The following is an 18253-nucleotide window of genomic DNA, read 5'->3' as shown; positions in this document are numbered from 1 at the left end:
TCCAGTGCCCAGGCCTGCTAGCGAGGTCTGTGTGTGTCGGCTTGAGAGCTTGCCATCCTCTGAGATGAGGGCAAGTTCAGCTTTCTATCAGTTTCTTAAGCCCTGTGGAGGTACCAGATGAGTATTGTTCTGGCCTGGGGCACAAAACTGGTCTGATTGAGGGCTACCTGGGGTGGCAGAGAGGCCTGAGGCTGGGCACAGGAGCACTGGGCCTTCAGGGGTAAGGAGAGGCAGTGGTGATTTGCGTCAGTGCTAAGGACATGGCTGGGCTGGGATTCCAAGCTCTTTATATTTGGGCGGCAGCCTGGGATCTGTTGGAGGACACCATGAGCTTGGGCAGGGGTGTTCCTAGTAATCTTTGCCTTCCCCTGGGGTTTCTTAAACTTTGGTTGCAGCTCAACAACAGGTCCCCCCTGGAAAAGCATTTCCTTCATCCCCTAGTTCTCCTTGTTTTGGAGAACTGCCGTGTGCAGCATAAGCCAGCCTTCCCAGTATGGTAGAATGTCGAGGGTGTAGAGTCTCTGGAAACTGTACATCAAAGCCCTCTGGCTTTATACCTGGTCACCTTCTTAGTGGTCTCCCTCCTACTCTGGCTTTTTCTAAAGTATCCTTTACTGAGCAGACTGTGTAATTTATTTCAAGTGCATATCTGACCATATTCTTCTTGTAGTTGAAATCTTTCAATGTTGCCACTGTCTATAGCAGCTGTGTTAGGCTTGCTGGGCCTGAAAATTTGTATTTCCAGCAAGTTGCTCAAGTGATGTTGCCGCTACTAATCCTGGGACCACACAGAGAGAAGCACTGGTCTGCAAGACAAAATCCTGCTCCTTAGCATGATGTAAAAGGCACTTCTTGACTTAACTCCCACCTACCTTTCCTTAGAATTTTTTTTTTTTGCCTTGGATTTTATGTTCTAACAGAGTTGCCCTTATCTTTAGTGTGTACCAGAATTACCTCAAGTGCCTCAGCCCTCTGGCCCTAGATCAGAGTCTCAGCCCCAAGTCAGAATTGCTCAGGAACTTACATTTTAAACTAGCTGATTTATTGCAGGTGGCCCTTGGACTGCACATGGAAAAAAATACATATTAAATAGCACCCCAGCACTCAATATGGATTTTACTCCCCCGAATTCCCTCAGTTTAAAATACTCCTTCTACCACTGATATCTTGTCTCACTAACAAATTCTTAAAGATTCAGCTTAACTCAAGCATCTAATCTTCTGTGAAGCCTTCCCCTCTTCCTATCTTTCTGTCTCTCTGTGTCTCTGTCTGCCTCTCTCTCTTTCTTTCTCTCACACCCACACACCTGCTGTGAACCCTACACTGGAAACATCTCTTCACATGTGCATCTCCCCTCCTGTCTCATATACCCTCAAGAGAGTGGGAAGCACATCTTATTCTTCTTTGCCCCCCAAGAGCATGTGGTATGCAGCCGTAGGAAGTCAATAAATGTTAGCTGCATATCTTCCCATCAGTTCACTATGGGTCGGGAGAGACATAGGCATCTCTGGCAGGTGTAAGACAGGTGGCTGGGAACCTCAAGGGAGTCCTGGGGCCATATCAGAGAAGTTATGTGCCGTTCCCATGGGCAGCTGAGCTGTGGGCCTCTGTGTTGGGTGAAGACTGGTGGAGGTGAGGCTTGGCAGAGGTGCAGCAGTCTGTAGCCGTGGGATCCAGAAGGCTAGAGCCAGGCTCTGGCCTTTTATTTTTGACTGCACCTTCTAAATTTCCAATAAAGGCCAGGCAGCTTGGCCTAATCTGAGCTACCATTCATTGAGTTTGTGCCATGTACCCTAAACTGTGTTAGTCACTTACAGTATTACACTCACAACTGCTTTCAGAGGTCAGCACTATTACTCTCATTTTATAGATTAGAAAACTGAGTGGCAGAGAGTTAAAAAAATCTTAGTGTGCACCCAGACAGAAATAGTTAGAATCCAGTTCAGACTCATCAGTCTGATTCCACTGCTCTTTCTTTTCATTACTCTATTGCTGGGACACTTTGTGGCGTGAATTATTGGACCCCTAGGTTTCTGCCAGTGAAATCCCTGGGTCTAGATGATGCTTGTATTCAGAGGTAAACAGCAGGGACAGGAGCTGTAGTTTTGCAAGTCTCAGACACCAACATCCTTCTCCTTAGCTGTTTCAAGAGGGATCACGCTGCATGGTCCTCTGTGGTTGCATTCATCTGGGACCCTGGGGGATCAGGTTTGGGAGTATAGCTGTAACTTGGCAAGGACAGAATTAGATGGTGGAATGGGAAAATGACGTCCACTGTTTTGCAGCCCTCATGGGTGGCAATCATGTACAGGGCTATGGACAGGGCTAAGGATCCAGGACTACAGGAGCCAGCCAAACGTTCAAACTGCAGGTGGGTCACTGAGGTCAAGCTGGCCATGAGCCTGGAGCAGGAGAGAGGGAAGGTCCTGGAAAGACTGAAAGACACCTCGGGCAAGAGTCCCATGGACAAGCACCCACCTGTGGCTGCCACTCTGACAGGCCCAGGCTCTGATCCAAGGTTCTCTTGAAGTATGACAACCCCACTCTTATCACTTCACTTTCCTCATCTAAAAAATGAGGAGATTGAACTGAAAGTCTGTAATTCTTTATATCTGTGCCTCCCACCTAGAAGTAGATTTTGCACTCTAGAGCTCAGTCTGCATGACAAATGGAGCTCTCTTGTGTGTGTCACCTTTGGCTTCCTAGTTTCTGTAAACTTATAAATGATTTTTTAAATCCATATTTTAAAAACAATTTAATCTGTGTTATGAGCTCCATTTCACAAATGAAGAAATTTAAACTTATAAGGTTAAGCCACCTGTACAAGGTTACACAGTGAGTAAGGAGTAGAGTCACATTAGAACCCAGGAATGCCAGATTCCACAGTCTGTAGTCTATAAACTATACTCCCTCTTCCCTGCTGTACGGAAGAACCAGGGCTAGTGTGTGATCAGGTAAGAGAGGTTATCAACAGGAGGGTCAGAGATTGGAAAGGAGGAAAAGGATAGGCTTGAAACGAAGTCTATGACTTCACAGAGTCCTAGAGTGGATCTGAAGGAAGGGGAAAGAGAGGCAAAGATGGAAATAAGATAATAAACTGTAATGTCAGGTTCATATGGAACCAGAAGAAAATGTAGAAAACATGGAGAAATACTGCTTACAATGGATTAGAGAAAAAAAAGTGAACAAAAATATGTGCAAGGGCACCATGTTGACGAATGAACAGGTGAGGAGCTGTCTAAGCCATTAAATGCAAGATAGCACAGACAGGACCAGCTGCCTATCAGCACATTTTTCTACAGAGGTCATAAATTACCTTGCAAAGCCTTTCAGAGGTTTGTCACATAACAAGAGGAGAGTCATTGGCACAGAGTGTGTTTATCATACAATTCTGTTACAGGTGTTAATAGAAAGGCAGCAATCATATCTGTAAATTTTTAGGAAGAGCTCTGGCTGGTTTCAAAGTTTCTGTATAATTATAATTTATGTGTTAAGATCAAATGTTCAGATTTTGCTTTTGGAGAAAATAAAATCACTTTAATATGATGCCTTCTCTTACTGAAAGGAGATAGAGCATCTTAAACCATGTGTCAGAAAAGGTAAATTACATATTTTCTACTAAAGCAAAACATAAAGATATGTGTTGGAAAAAATGTGAAGAAAATAAGCAGAGAAATGTGTACTGTGAGGATGACTAGGAAAAACTAAATGATACAATTTGATCTTAAATAATTTCAGAACTCCTCAAAGGCCGGGTAAATGAGCTGCTTAGCAAAGCCAAGGCAGAGTCTGCAGGTGAGAAGACTGTCTCAGGACAGGGCAGAGGAGTGGAAGATCCAAAAGTATCTGGCAATAGATCTATATCAGCAGCAAAAATCTAAATCCATAGAGAATACAGAGGACATGTGGATATTCCAAATTAGATTTGGGGAGATGCAAACTCCAGGAAGGAGTGGAGAAAGTGCAAATGGTGAACTGGGTGTCACAACTTGTGATAAGGGTGAAGAGGAGGGGGTGAGGAGTGGGGAAGGCAGGGGGAGGGAGTAAAGGGAAATTTTAAAGAAAGTTTGTCTTTAGAACTTGATGGGCTTTGCTCTTCCTGTTTTAATTCTCCTAAAGTGTTAGCTGATAAAGACTTGAAGTGGTATTGACTTTACAACATGGGTCTTTTGGAGAACCTGTCTGGTTCACATCCTTAGTTTGAAGGGCAGTGTGGCAGAGGGGCTGAGAGCCCATATCTAGTCAGCTGCCCTAGGCTCAAACCGCAGCTCTGACATTTAACTGGCTGCAGAGCCCTGGGAGACAGCTCACTGCCTGCTGTGCTACCTCTCTGGGCTCATTTTCTCATTTATTTCATCTCATCTACTTGAATATATAAAATAGGGATAATAATACAAAACCACAGTTCTAAACCCAAAAGAGCCTTGAAAATCAAATGATTTTTCACAAATTATTTGGTGACAAAATCTGACCTGAACTGATGATAGACTACTCGTAGTTTCATTTTTGCTACCTGGTATGCTTATTCATAGATTTCACTGCAGAAATATTATTGTGTTTGATTATAGGGCATTGCCCTATACCCCCTACTAGGGGTGTTCATAATATATAGTACACACACAATTATTACCTTTTTAAATCTGAAAAGTTACAAATTCCAAAACACATTTAGCGCCAAGGGTTTGTGGACCTATAGTTCACAGTAATGTCATAGGGTTACTGTGAGGATTAAATGCGTTTATTCATTTAAGACACTTAGGAGAGTGCCTGCCACATATTGAAAACTTAATAAATGCTGGTTACTTTTCTATGTACTTTCTAAAGGCCCATTCTGTAGAAATCTGTGAGTTGAGGAACTGCCAACATGATAACAGATACTGATCTTTTTAGGTGAATGTCAGGGCTCCTGTTTTCAGTCCAGAATGTGCACACATGAGGTTTTGGACATGACTGGATGACTGGTGATGGTGAGGGGCATGCTTAACAGGGTTCTAGAAAGTGAGGAGCCAAAGACCCTCGTGGGGGAAAAAAAACAACGCAGGAAAAGAAGATGGAAGAACTAAGGGACACACATTTAGTTGGAAGATTCTGACCCTGAGTGAGTGAGTGATTCAAAGTTTAGCAGGGTATTTCTGCCTCAGGACTCCCAGGTTCCCATGGACTGCTGCTCAAGTCCCAGCAGAAGGGGACTGCAAGGGAAGAGCAAGTGACACTGCTCCTGGTGACTCAGCATCCAGCTGGAGCTGCAGGGCTCAGCCCTCCAGTGGCCTGGGCTCTGAGGAGCAGGTGCTCCTGCAGCAAACTCGGGCCTGTGCCCCGACAGCAGCATGTCCAGAGGACACTGGCAGGCTTGTCCCCCGTGGGCATCCACAGTGACCAGAAGGATCCAAAGGACCTGGAGGAAGAGCAGTGGAGAGGAGGAGCCAGGGAAATACTGTTTAATAAGTGACATAGTGGCTTTCCTAGGCTTGAGATAGAAAGTAATAGAATAAACAAAAGAAGGGAAAAGAAATGGTTGCTAAAAATATGATCATGTGTAAGTTGTAATCCGGTTGCTCTCACATCTGTACTTTTCTGAATCTGGGGTGTCCAACAAATCATGCCACAGCTGTCATATATAGTGACACAGTGGGCTTCTTCTACTTCGCCCAGGCAGCTAATGAGAGAGACAGGCTAAGTGACCAAGACTTTCAAAACAATAACGCGAGTGGAAAGGGAATTTTCCAGTTCATACTGGGCCATTTGTGTTACTCCCAAGTAAAGCACATGCCAATTTCAAATGTGCTTTCCTTGGCCTACTGTTCTCCTCTTAGCAGGAGTAAGGGCACATCAGCTCTAATTGCAACACAGACAATTAATGGTAATTCAGGATTATCTTTTTTTTTTTTTTTTTACTTTTTAAACAGGGGAAAGTGTGAACGCAGTCCCCCACTACCAGAAATGATGCAGCCGAGTTTCCCACATTTGGAGAAACTGCAGGGGTCAGCACATCCGGAGTGCAATGGATAAACCTCGCCCTGGGAAAAGCACCTTCGTGATCATGGCATTTCCCCTGCCAGGTAAGTATTCATTCAGGATTGTCTTACCATCTGAATGCTTAATGATAAATGAGTCACATATCAGGCTGTGACAAAGGTTTCACTCTTTAAGCGAGAGAAGCCTGCTTCTGGTACATTATAAATTTGGAGGCTTAAATCCAGGATAACTGGATTTAAGAGAGTAAATCCCTATTTTATTTTAATTCCTTGTAATAGATTATGGCTTCTTCTCTCTCTTTCCCCCACTTTCACATGTTGTCTGGTAGACTTAAAAAAATGCCTTTTATTTTGGTCATGAGTAGTTTCTGCAAGAAGACTCTCAACCCAAGATTTTTGATACTGTGATATAATGAAGGGAAGAGCCAATGCTTTTAGCAAAAGGGTTTATTGGGGTGATTCAATCAAGGAAGTGTTCCAGGAACCTGAATCCTGAGGAGCCAGGCAGGCAGGACTTGTGGGAGGACTGAGGGGAGTTGATGGCATGCAGGACCAAGGACCTAACTGTGGAAGGGCATGGAAAACTATCCAGGTCTGGTCTGAAACTGTATAGGAGGACTGGATGGAAAACAAGGTGAATGCCAGGGCTGTGAGGCTGGGATCTGGACAGTATGACACCTTCCCTGAGGCAAGAGAAGCTTCAGACTGGGGCCTGCAGGTGCCTATCTGCCTCGGTGTTCCAGAGGACGATGACCGTGATGATGGAGGTGGCCAGGAAGAGCAGGTAGAGGCAGAAGAGCAGGGTGTCCATCATGTGGCTGAACTGCACCCACAGGCCAACCAGATGCTGCTTCTGAGCCTTGTCTTCCTGCTGGGCCCTTCCTGACCCAGGGCATCCACTGAGCTCTGCCTCTCTGGGCCCTGGCACCTTGCCCACAACTTGAAGGGATGCTTCACACCTATGGAGAGACAGAGACTCAGCCATGGACTGGGAAGGTCACCCAGGGAGAGGAGGGGACAGGAAGGAAGAGGTGTTGGAAGAGGAAGTGTGGGCGGTGCAGACTCCCTTACAAGGCAGGTGGGTGGGGTGAGGCTCAGGCCCTTACTTCCCTTCTGGGGCCCAAGGGGGCAGCATTTTCCTGGGCTGGTGCAGTGGAGAAGCAGGGAATGGAGCCACCAGGGCATGGGAGGGGGGCTGGGTGGTGGCCAGGTGCAGCAGGTAGGTGATGAAGATGGTCTCCAGCAGGCTGACACCATCAGCGACAGGCACTGGGCGAAGTAGACACCTGGAGAGAAGGTGGGCCTGTGTGAGGGCCAGAGGCACCCCCTGGGACTTGTTTCTGTTGTTCCCAGAGGGCTCTTTGCCAGGACCCTGTTCTCTCTGACCTGGTTCCACTGGTCCCTCTCCCCACCCCACCCCCAACCTTGCTTTTATTCTCAGGACTGAGGGAAAGACAATACTGATGAGGGGTGTGCCAGTGGCTGGGAGTAAGTCATTCACTGTGAGCAGGAAGACGTTGTAGCCCAGCAGAAGTGTCGTCTTGAATGGGGCCCGGTTCTTGCTTTCTGCTGGCAGGTAGAAGCTGAGGGTGTCAATGGCAACCAGAAAACTACTGGTCACCAGAAGGTTTATGACGTAGAGGCTGGGCGTGCACCTGATGGCCACCTGGAGGGAGGAGAGCAGAGGCAAATGAAGAACAGTCTGGGAAACTTCCAAGCCATTTAGAAGAAGAGCTGAAGTTTGTCCCAGACCAAAGAGCCTAGTGATGAAATGTGACCTCATGCCCCTCTCCTGGTCCTGTTGGTTTCCAGCAGTTATCTCAGCCACCACAGTCGGCCTTTCCAGGGCTTGATTCTGCTATGCTGCTTACCACTGACATGCATCTAAGTCCTTCTTGGGCCAAGGTGTCAACTTTCTCCACGTCCATTTTTATCCCTACCAATGTGCTCTTAGTAGGACTGTAGCATCAGATGCTTATGTACAGTGTGCATTTCATTCTTGTATTTCTGTTTACTTTCCTCACCAAGGTCTAATCTCTAGTCACTTTGCTGGCTGACATTGAAGACGGGTGGAGGGAAAGTAAAACAGTGGCATATACTTTGGGGTCACCAGGATTTGAAATCATAACGTCTGTAAAAAAGGTGTTTTGTGACTCTTCCAGCATCTCTTTTTAAAAAATAAACAGAAAAATTCCTGCTGTCCAAAAAGTTCTGATAGCCATGGGGATGGGAAGCTCACAGTCACTGTTAATCATTGCCTAGGAGTTTTGTTTCTCCCTCAGGGAGGATTTATTCAGCCAACGTTTACTGAGTGCCAGATACTGTTCTAGGTACTGGAGGTTTGTCAGTGAAAAAAATGACAATCCCTGTTCTCCTGAGGCTTCCTGTGTAGTGGCAAAGCTTACATTCTAGTGGGGGCCATAAGCTATGCATCTCAGGAGAAGATCTCAACCAGGGCCCCTGAGTTCAGATAGAAAATGATTTGGTCATACCGGTTGGCATCCATAGTTATCTTCTTCATTCTCTGGTGGGTACCCAGAAGTACCCACTCCCCCTTGCTCCTAATGAGGTTCCATGACATGTTCAAAATCTCCTGCATGTCCTTCTCCATGCCCAGGACCATATTCTCCACTGCAAAGGAGACCCAGACAACTCAGCCTCCCCACCTGCTCTCAACCCCCTTGCCTAGAATGCTGGATTCCTTGCCACTTAGCTTCCACACCCCTTTCAGGGCGATCCCCTCACTGTTTCCAGCTTTCTGTCCTCTTCTCTCCCAGAACCTTTTTCTGCCTCTCACCAAGCTACTCTAATGAGCCTCACTCACCCGTGTAGATGAAAGAGCTAAAGGTGAATGTGCAGCTCTGTTCATCAAAGGGGAAATAGAAGATGTCCAGGTTATAGATGCTGGTGATGTGCATTGGCTATCATATTCAATGCGACCTTCACTGTTGACATAAGCCATGAGCCCTGTGGGTGCCTGATTGACATCCATGCTGTATGTGAGAAGGATGGGCAAGTGGGTGCTGTGGGTTTCCCATCAGACACAGCCGCCTTTCTCTCTCAGATCACCCCATCCCTGGGCTCCAGCCCCACTCACGCAGCTTCCCCACCACCACGACCCACTGCCATGCTCTGGGTGTTTTGTAAGCACCTCAATTCAGATACTGCTTCCTACTAAGCTGAGTCTTTGTGTGGTCCCTTTTAGTTACACCATGGTCTTCCCTTGACGAATGGTTTCTTTCTTGCTTTTTTCAGCCCTGATACTCACAACTTCTCAAGGAAGATATCTGGAAGCCAAAGGATCTCAGATGCCATGCTGAGCTTCCTGATGCCCCCCCACTCCTCCGGGTCCCACCTGTTGGATGGATTTTACCAGATCTACAGGAAACCATGGAGTGGGACAAATGGGGTGGGAACTTGTTTTAGTCTTGTTAGGTCTCCTGCACTTTGCATTCCTTTTTCCTCTCATTTCTTCACCATCTCTTGGGTGACAGCTGTCACAATGTCACTAACAAAGTCTTACTTGTTTCCACTTCTCAGTGCTCTCAAGGGAGACCCTGAGCATAGCTTTAGATTCCCTGGGCTAGAGCCACTTAAGTATTGGCTCCATGACCTTGGTTTATGCCACCTTCTCCTTATGCACCATCTCTACCCTCCTAAATTCACAGAATGATCAGGAAGTCTTGTGTTTTCATTGTTGGTCCAGCTCTATAGAAACTTGTCTAAGTCATGGGTATTCTTAGCTTTACCCATTGTAACCTGCAAAGTTGAACCCAGGATTGAAGAAAGGGAGATGCTGTAGTAAAGGGAAAGTCTATCATACCACATTTAGCCACAGGAATGATGTCATCAGTTGAAGCCGTGCATCCTGGCAAAACAATTTTCATCCAGGATCACTGACTCCATGAAGTCAGGTTCAAGGCTGCCACCCACCTCTTATTCATTTACAAGGCTGTTATATGTGGTGATTATGATTTTTTATCATAAGCCACAGAAAAATGTAGGTCAAATAATCCAGGATACATGAGAAATGTAAGTGAAAGACCAGTGTGAGGGCCCACTGGGGTTATGCTTCTTGTGGATTATTCCCAAAAGGAATAGATTTTACCTACAGTGATGTCACTGAAGCATACACCAGCATGTCTCCCCACCCCATAGAATGAGCTCTTAATTTTTCAAAATCCAAGCAGGGGACCCACTGCTCAATACTAGACCATTGCAGTGCTGGGTCAGGTCTTACCACTTCCAAGATGGCAGACAGGGTGAAGGAGATGTTGACATGGGTGGGGATGCTGTTGTTGATGGCTGGACGGAAAGCCTTCTGTCAAACCCTGGAAGGCAACAGGGTCCACCCCATGCTGATCAAAGCCTGAGCAATTGATGGTGAATATATTTCCTCTTCCTGCAGGGAGGAGACCATATGAGAAGAGTGCCAGAACTCGGGCCTGGGGAATGTTTCTGCACAAAGAGAAAACAGGAGGCATAGCAGAAGCATGTGAACTTCTCTTTGCTGGGCCAGTGATTGTGGGCAGGGACTGTGGTAGGCCAATGGTGGAAGCTGAAGAGGTGAGCTGAGTCAGGGCTCCATCCTTAATTCCATTGTTTCTGTTCCCATGCAAAACTTGTCCAAATGTGTAGGCAAATTCAGCCGTGACCACCACTTGTCTATGGCCTGTGATGTTCTTAGCTATCTCACCACAACCTCTCTGCCTCCACTCAGAGTCCTTCCACTGCTCATCTCTGTCCTTGAGCCCAATGGGTGATGTCAGTGGCAAATTTTGCAATCATATTAATGCCACAGTCACTATATTATATAAGGCATAGGTAATCATAAATTAATGATGAGGGAAATGATCAGGTAGGTCATGTGCAGTATGTGGAAACTTAAGGAATGAACTCAGTCTTTCAAGGTAATGGAATTTATGGTGTCTCTACTATGTGATGTGACTGTTCTCTTTGAGAAAGCAGTGGATGTCACCTGTGAGACTATTGTTGTAAAGAGAGCTCCTTGATACCCATGATATACCTAACCCCCTTCTAGGTTGTACTTTGTGGAATGGAAATAGAGAATTAGATGGTAACATCTTCTGATAGAGTCTATTTACATCTATTTCTGGTATTGTACTAACCCGCATTGCTCATTTTCGATAATGAATGAGAAAATAAGCTAATTGGGAAAATTGTACTGAAAAAGTTTCCCTTTCACTACAGATCTTCTTATCCACCTTCTCCCCCTTAGCATTCTCCCTGTTCCATTTAATTTGCTTCAAGAGAACTGAGAGAAAATTTTCTTCTTCTTAAGATCAGTTGATACTGAGAAATCATGAGGATAAATTATATGCCTGGAAAGAGAAAGAACATGGGGAAAGAGATGAGGCCAATAGAAGCATGGGGAGAGAAGGAGCTGAGAAAAAGGTACAAAACTGTTGATATCATGAGTTTCCATCTTTACTAAAATGAAAATGCAGGCATTGGCTATCTAGGAGTAGCAAAAATTAGCCTTTTTTCTGTTTTCTAGAAGTTATATGTCTACTTCCCTTTTGCTTTTGTCCTATCTTACCTTGAAGCAGCAGGTGGAGAATGAGGCAGAGCAAGAATTCTTCCCTGTGGAACCAACCTCTTTCCATCTTCCTCTCCTTGTCTCTTCTCTAGGGACTCAGTGGTGATGTTGATCTTAAAAGACCAAGGCCACACCTCAAGCCCTAGCTTTGAATAATACAAATATCAGGTGGCATCAGCCACCTCTCTAACAAGCACCCTTGGTGACAAGAGAATGTCACAGAAGACTACCCCATCCTGTGCCCTAATTGGGCCTGAATCTAGTTCCCGAAAATAATCTGGCAAATCAGTTTGGAGAAGAGGAAGAAAACATTTGGTCACTAGAGCAGTGCTAATGGCTTCCTCATCCTTTAGAGTCATTCTGGCATATGATGCATACAAAAGGCACATGATGACTCCCATTGCCTTCAAGCGGTACATGCACTTACTTTGACCCTGCTGCCATCTTTCCAAAAAAAATTGGGGGTCCGCTTTTTTATAATCAACTTCAGAGTCTAAGGTTTTAAACATGACTTCAGTACTGGCAATTCTTAACTTTCTGAGTGTGTCAAAAGCAATTTGGGTATAACAATGGTGCAAAACTGAAGGAACAAAACAGCAGCAGACTCACAGACTGCAAGAAGGGACTAGCGGTTACCAAAGGGGAAGGGTGGGAGAGGGCAGGTTGGGAACGAGGGAGACGGTAATAACTGAGGGTATTATGATTGGTACACATGGTGTTGGGGGGTCATGGGGAAGACAGTGTAGCACAGAGAAGACAAGTAGTGACTGTGGCATCTTACTATACTGATGGACAGTGACTGCAATGGGGTGTTGGGGGGGACTTGATAATATGGGTGAATGTAGTAACCACAATGTTTTTCATGTGAAGCCTTCATAAGAGTGTATATCAATGATACCTCAATAAAAAAAAAGCAATTTGGACCCAGATCTGCTGGATGGAGGGAGTGATAGTGGGAGCAGGGTGGCAGAGGTAACATTGTTTATAGTAGAAGCTGACTTACGAGAACATGAGCCATCAGCCTGCTCTCATGTTCTCAGATCCATGTTGTTTTTGGTCCTGCTAATATTTTTAAGATACTTGTTTAAGAAATTAGTTGTCAACATTTTAAAAATTGGGAGATTTCACATGAAAACTGTGATTCTGGCTTTATTTGAAAAATAAGATCAAGCAATAGTGGGCTCACACTTCTGCTTGACTGCCGTCTGCCAATGCCAATGGCTATGCCCTCTGGATGGGGCACATTCTCTCTAGATCATCAGAGTCTCTGTCATCAACTATAGGTTATTCTTGCCCAGCTCCTATAATTTATGTTAATGGCTTGGTCTTTGTAGACATTTGAGTTTGCCTTTGAATGTTAAGATTGATTTTCTTGTGTGATTCTTTTTTTTTTTTTTTTTTTTAATAATTATTTTTTATTGAAGGGTAGTTGACGCACAGTATTACATTACATTAGTTTCAAGTGTACAACACAGTGGTAGAACATTTATATACATAATTCTAGGTTCCAGCTATCACCCTACCAAGCTGTTACAATATCTTGACTATATTCCTTATGCTATACATTACATCCCGGTTACTTATTAATTTTACCATTGGAAGTCTGTCCTTTTTTTTTTTTTTTTTTGTGAGGGCATCTCTCATATTTATTGATCAAATGGTTGTTAACGACAATAAAATTCTGTATAGGGGAGTCAATGCTCAATGCACAATCATTAATCCACCCCAGGCCTAATTTTCGTCAGTCTCCAATCTTCTGAAGCATAACGAACAAGTTCTTACATGGAGAACAAATTCTTACATAGTGAATAAGTTACATGGTGAACAGTACAAGGGCAGTCATCACAGAAACTTTTTGGTTTTGCTCATGCATTATGAACTCTAAACAGTCAGTTCAAATATGAATACTCATTTGGTTTTTATACTTGATTTATATGTGGATACCACATTTCTCTCTTTATTATTACTATTTTTAATAAAATGCTGAAGTGGTAGGTAGATACAAGATAAAGGTAGAAAACATAGTTTAGTGTTGTAAGAGAGCAAATGTAGATGATCAGGTGTGTGCCTGTAGACTATGTGTTAATCCAAGCTAGACCAGGGCAATAAAACATCCACGTATGCAGAAGATTTCTCTCAGAACAGGGGGGGTGAGGTTCTAAGCCTCACCTCTGTTGATCCCCAATTTCTCACCTGATGGCCCCCCTGCGACTGTGCCTGTCTTAGGTTGTTCCTCCCTTGAGGAATCTTACCTGTCTCTGGCTAACCAGTCATCTTCCGGGGCCATACAGGGAAATGTGAAGTTGGTAAGTGAGAGGGAAGCCTTATTGTTTGAAAAGGTTAGCTTTTTACTTCTTTGCATATTTATGCCCTGTGGCTTCTATGCCCAGCATTTGTCTTGAGGTATCTTTACCACTTGGAGGAGTTATGATACTCGGTAAATTTGATCTGAGGCACGAATTCTATTTAAGGGTTGTAATTAGGAAGGAAGAAGAAAAGCTATAGAAGTAGCAGGCGGAAGAAAACATGGGAAGATTGATTATTTCTTTGACATATCTTCTTGTAGAGTAACTTCAGCATATATAGGTTTTAAGCTACTACTTAAATTGCGCACACACATTAACATAATAGGAGTATAGTTACATAACCAAAGCATATCTGTAATTACCAGCCATCTCCAGTGAAACCAAGAAAACCATTAAGGCACCTTAGGCATTTGTGAAAACTTATCTATGATATGGTGGATATTGTCCAACTGAACTTGAACAGTCTGAGAGAAATCAGACAAATTAAAACAACCCATTCCTGGGGACTGTTCACATGCCATATGTTCTTTTAACAGTAAATAGTCTGTAGTTGTAAGAGTTTGGAGCGCTACAATTTGCACTTCTCCAAATTCTTGGTTGAGTTCCAACAGTATAGATCCAGTCAAATTTGTTGTTTTACTGTATGCACAGGCCAGCTTAGATATCTCCTTCCTCATTCCCATGGCAAGTCCAGGAACTGGTGGGATGAGTGCATCTACAGCTGTAGCAGTGCGTGGATCTTTGTTGGGGTTTTTTGATGATCATCTTCTGGCATGAGTCTTCCAGAGAGTGCAGATGTTGGAAGTTCTTTTTCATATCGTATCTTAGTTCATTTTCGGGGTAGCCCAATTAGGCTTTGATCCTCTGTATAAACACAAACAGACCCTTTGCCTACACTTTTATATGCCCTTTATACCCTTGTGTAGAACTCGTTGGAGGTTACCACACAGGAACTGCCTTTTTTTTTTTTTGCTTTGTTTTTGGTATCACTAATCTACACTTACATGACGAATATTATGTTTACTAGGCTCTCCCCTATACCAGGTCTCCCCTATAAACCCCTTTACAGTCACTGTCCATCAGCATAGCAAAATGTTGTAGAATCACTACTTGCCTTCTCTGTGTTGTACAGCCCTCCCTTTTCTCCTACCCCCCCATGTATGTTAATCTTAATACCCCCCTACTTCTCCCCCCCTTATCCCTCCCTACCCACCCATCCTCCCCAGTCCCTTTCCCTTTGGTACCTGTTAGTCCATTCTTGAGTTCTGTGATTCTGCTGCTGTTTTGTTCCTTCAGTTTTTCCTTTGTTCTTATATTCCACAGATAAGTGAAATCATTTGGTATTTCTCTTTCTCCGCTTGGCTTGTTTCACTGAGCATAATACCCTCCAGCTCCATCCATGTTGCTGCAAATGATTGGATTTGACCTTTTCTTATGGCTGAGTAGTATTCCATTGTGTATATGTACCACATCTTCTTTATCCATTCATCTATTGATGGACATTTAGGTTGCTTCCAATTCTTGGCTATTGTAAATAGTGCTACAATAAACATAGGGGTGCATCTGTCTTTCTCAAACTTGATTGCTGCGTTCTTAGGGTAAATTCCTAGGAGTGCAATTCCTGGGTCAAATGGTAAGTCTGTTTTGAGCATTTTGATATACCTCCATACTGCTTTCCACAATGGTTGAACTAGTTTACATTCCCACCAGCAGTGTAGGAGGGTTCCCCTTTCTCCACAGCCTCGCCAACATTTGTTGTTGTTTGTCTTTTGGATGGCAGCCATCCTTACTGGTGTGAGGTGATACCTCATTGTAGTTTTAATTTGCATTTCTCTGATAATTAGCGATGTGGAGCATCTTTTCATGTGTCTGTTGGCCATCTGTATTTCTTTTTTGGAGAACTGTCTGTTCAGTTCCTCTGCCCATTTTTTAATTGGGTTATTTGTTTTTTGTTTGTTGAGGCGTGTGAGCTCCTTATATATTCTGGACGTCAAGCCTTTATCAGATGTGTCATTTTCAAATATATTCTCCCATACTGTAGGGATCCTTCTTGTTCTATTGATGGTGTCTTTTGCTGTACAGAAGCTTTTCAGCTTAATATAGTCCCACTTACTCATTTTTGCTGTTGTTTTCCTTGCCCGGGGAGATATGTTCAAGAAGAGGTCACTCATGTTTATGTCTAAGAGGTTTTCGCCTATGTTTTCTTCCAAGAGTTTAATGGTTTCATGGCTTACATTCAGGTCTTTGATCCATTTTGAGTTTACTTTTGTATATGGGGTTAGACAATGGTCCAGTTTCATTCTCCTACATGTAGCTGTCCAGTTTTGCCAGCACCATCTGTTGAAGAGACTGTCATTTCACCATTGTATGTCCATGGCTCCTTTATCAAATATTAATTGACCATATATGTCTGGGTTAATGTCTGGATTCTCTAGTCTGTTCCATTGGTCTGTGGCTCTGCTCTTGTGCCAGTACCAAATTGTCTTGATTACTATGGCTTTATAGTAGAGCTTGAAGTTGGGGAGTGAGATCCCCCCTACTTTATTCTTCTTTCTCAGGATTGCTTTGGCTGTTTGGGGTCTTTGGTGTTTCCATATGAATTTTTGAATTATTTGTTCCAGTTCATTGAAGAATGTTGCTGGTAGTTTCATAGGGATTGCATCAAATCTGTATATTGCTTTGGGCAGGATGGCCATTTTAACGATATTAATTCTTCCTAGCCACGAGCATGGGATGAGTTTCCATCTGTTAGTGTCCCCTTTAATTTCTCTTAAGAGTGACTTGTAGTTTTCAGAGTATAAGTCTTTCACTTCTTTGGTTAGGTTTATTCCTAGGTATTTTATTTTTTTGGATGCAGTTGTGAATGGAGTTGTTTTCCTGATTTCTCTTTCTGTTGGTTCATTGTTAGTATATAGGAAAGCCACAGATTTCTGTGTGTTGATTTTGTATCCTGCAACTTTGCTGTATTCCGATATCAGTTCTAGTAGTTTTGGGGTGGAGTCTTTAGGGTTTTTTATGTACAGTATCATGTCATCTGCAAATAGTGACAGTTTAACTTCTTCTTTACCAATCTGGATTCCTTGTATTTCTTTATTTTGTCTGATTGCCGTGGCTAGGACCTCCAGTACTATGTTAAATAACAGTGGAGAGAGTGGGCATCCCTGTCTAGTTCCCGATCTCAGAGGAAATGCTTTCAGCTTCTCGCTGTTCAATATAATGTTGGCTGTGGGTTTATCATAGATGGCCTTTATTATGTTGAGGTACTTGCCCTCTATTCCCATTTTGCTGAGAGTTTTTAACATGAATGGATGTTGAACTTTGTCAAATGCTTTTTCAGCATCTATGGAGATGATCATGTGGTTTTTGTCTTTCTTTTTGTTGATGTGGTGGATGATGTTGATGGACTTTCGAATGTTGTACCATCCTTGCATCCCTGGGATGAATCCCACTTGGTCATGGTGTATGATCCTTTTGATGTATTTTTGAATTCGGTTTGCTAATATTTTGTTGAGTATTTTTGCATCTACGTTCATCAGGGATATTGGTCTGTAGTTTTCTTTTTTGGTGGGGTCTTTGCCTGGTTTTGGTATTAGGGTGATGTTAGCTTCATAGAATGAGTTTGGGAGTATCCCCTCCTCCTCTATTTTTTGGAAAACTTTAAGGAGAATGGGTATTATGTCTTCCCTGTATGTCTGATAAAATTCCGAGGTAAATCCATCTGGCCCGGGGGTTTTGTTCTTTGGTAGTTTTTTTATTACCGCTTCAATTTCGTTGCTGGTAATTGGTCTGTTTAGATTTTCTGTTTCTTCCTGGGTCAATCTTGGAAGGTTATATTTTTCTAGGAAGTTGTCCATTTCTCCTAGGTTTCCCAGCTTGTTAGCATATAGGTTTTCATAGTATTCTCCAATAATTCTTTGCATTTCCGTGGGGTCCGTCGTGATTTTTCCTTTCTCGTTTCTGATACTGTTGATTTGTGTTGACTCTCTTTTCTTCTTAATAAGTCTGGCTAGAGGCTTATCTATTTTGTTTATTTTCTTGAAGAACCAGCTCTTGGTTTCATTGATTTTTGCTATTGTTTTATTCTTCTCAATTTTATTTATTTCTTCTCTGATCTTTATTATGTCCCTCCTTCTGCTGACCTTAGGCCTCATCTATTCTTCTTTTTCCAATTTCGATAATTGTGACATTAGACCATTCATTTGGGATTGCTCTTCCTTTTTTAAATATGCTTGGATTGCTATATACTTTCCTCTTAAGACTGCTTTTGCTGTGTCCCACAGAAGTTGGGGCTTAGTGTTGTTGTTGTCATTTGTTTCCATATATTGCTGGATCTCCATTTTGATTTGGTCATTGATCCATTGATTATTTAGGAGCGTGTTGTTAAGCCTCCATGTGTTTGTGTGCCTCTTTGC

The 18253-nt window shown here is 43.4% G+C and overlaps 1 protein-coding gene and 1 non-coding gene across 2 annotated transcripts; both read right to left on the bottom strand.

Annotated features, from left to right (window-relative positions):
- Positions 1-5903: 5903 nt before the first annotated feature.
- On the bottom strand, positions 5904-6067 carry LOC118907127 (U1 spliceosomal RNA). Its single transcript, XR_005022721.1, has one exon. It is a non-coding gene; the product is annotated as a U1 spliceosomal RNA (small nuclear RNA).
- Positions 6068-6675: 608 nt separating this feature from the next.
- LOC118907102 (5-hydroxytryptamine receptor 3C-like) lies at positions 6676-12145 on the bottom strand. The gene is given in 13 exon segments (XM_057488478.1): positions 6676-6934; positions 7039-7169; positions 7171-7226; positions 7229-7261; positions 7437-7641; positions 8428-8606; positions 8800-8898; positions 8901-8968; positions 9244-9353; positions 9799-9843; positions 10216-10300; positions 10302-10377; positions 11536-12145. Coding segments are annotated over 13 exon segments (1413 nt in total). The 5' UTR covers positions 11603-12145.
- Between the last annotated feature and the right edge of the window lie 6108 nt (positions 12146-18253).

The sequence above is a fragment of the Manis pentadactyla genome, chromosome 1, assembly GCF_030020395.1.
Source record: "Manis pentadactyla isolate mManPen7 chromosome 1, mManPen7.hap1, whole genome shotgun sequence".
In the NCBI taxonomy this organism is placed as follows: Eukaryota; Metazoa; Chordata; class Mammalia; order Pholidota; family Manidae; genus Manis; species Manis pentadactyla.
Note: the sequence above shows the minus strand (reverse complement) of the source record. Positions and strands in the feature narration are given on the sequence as shown.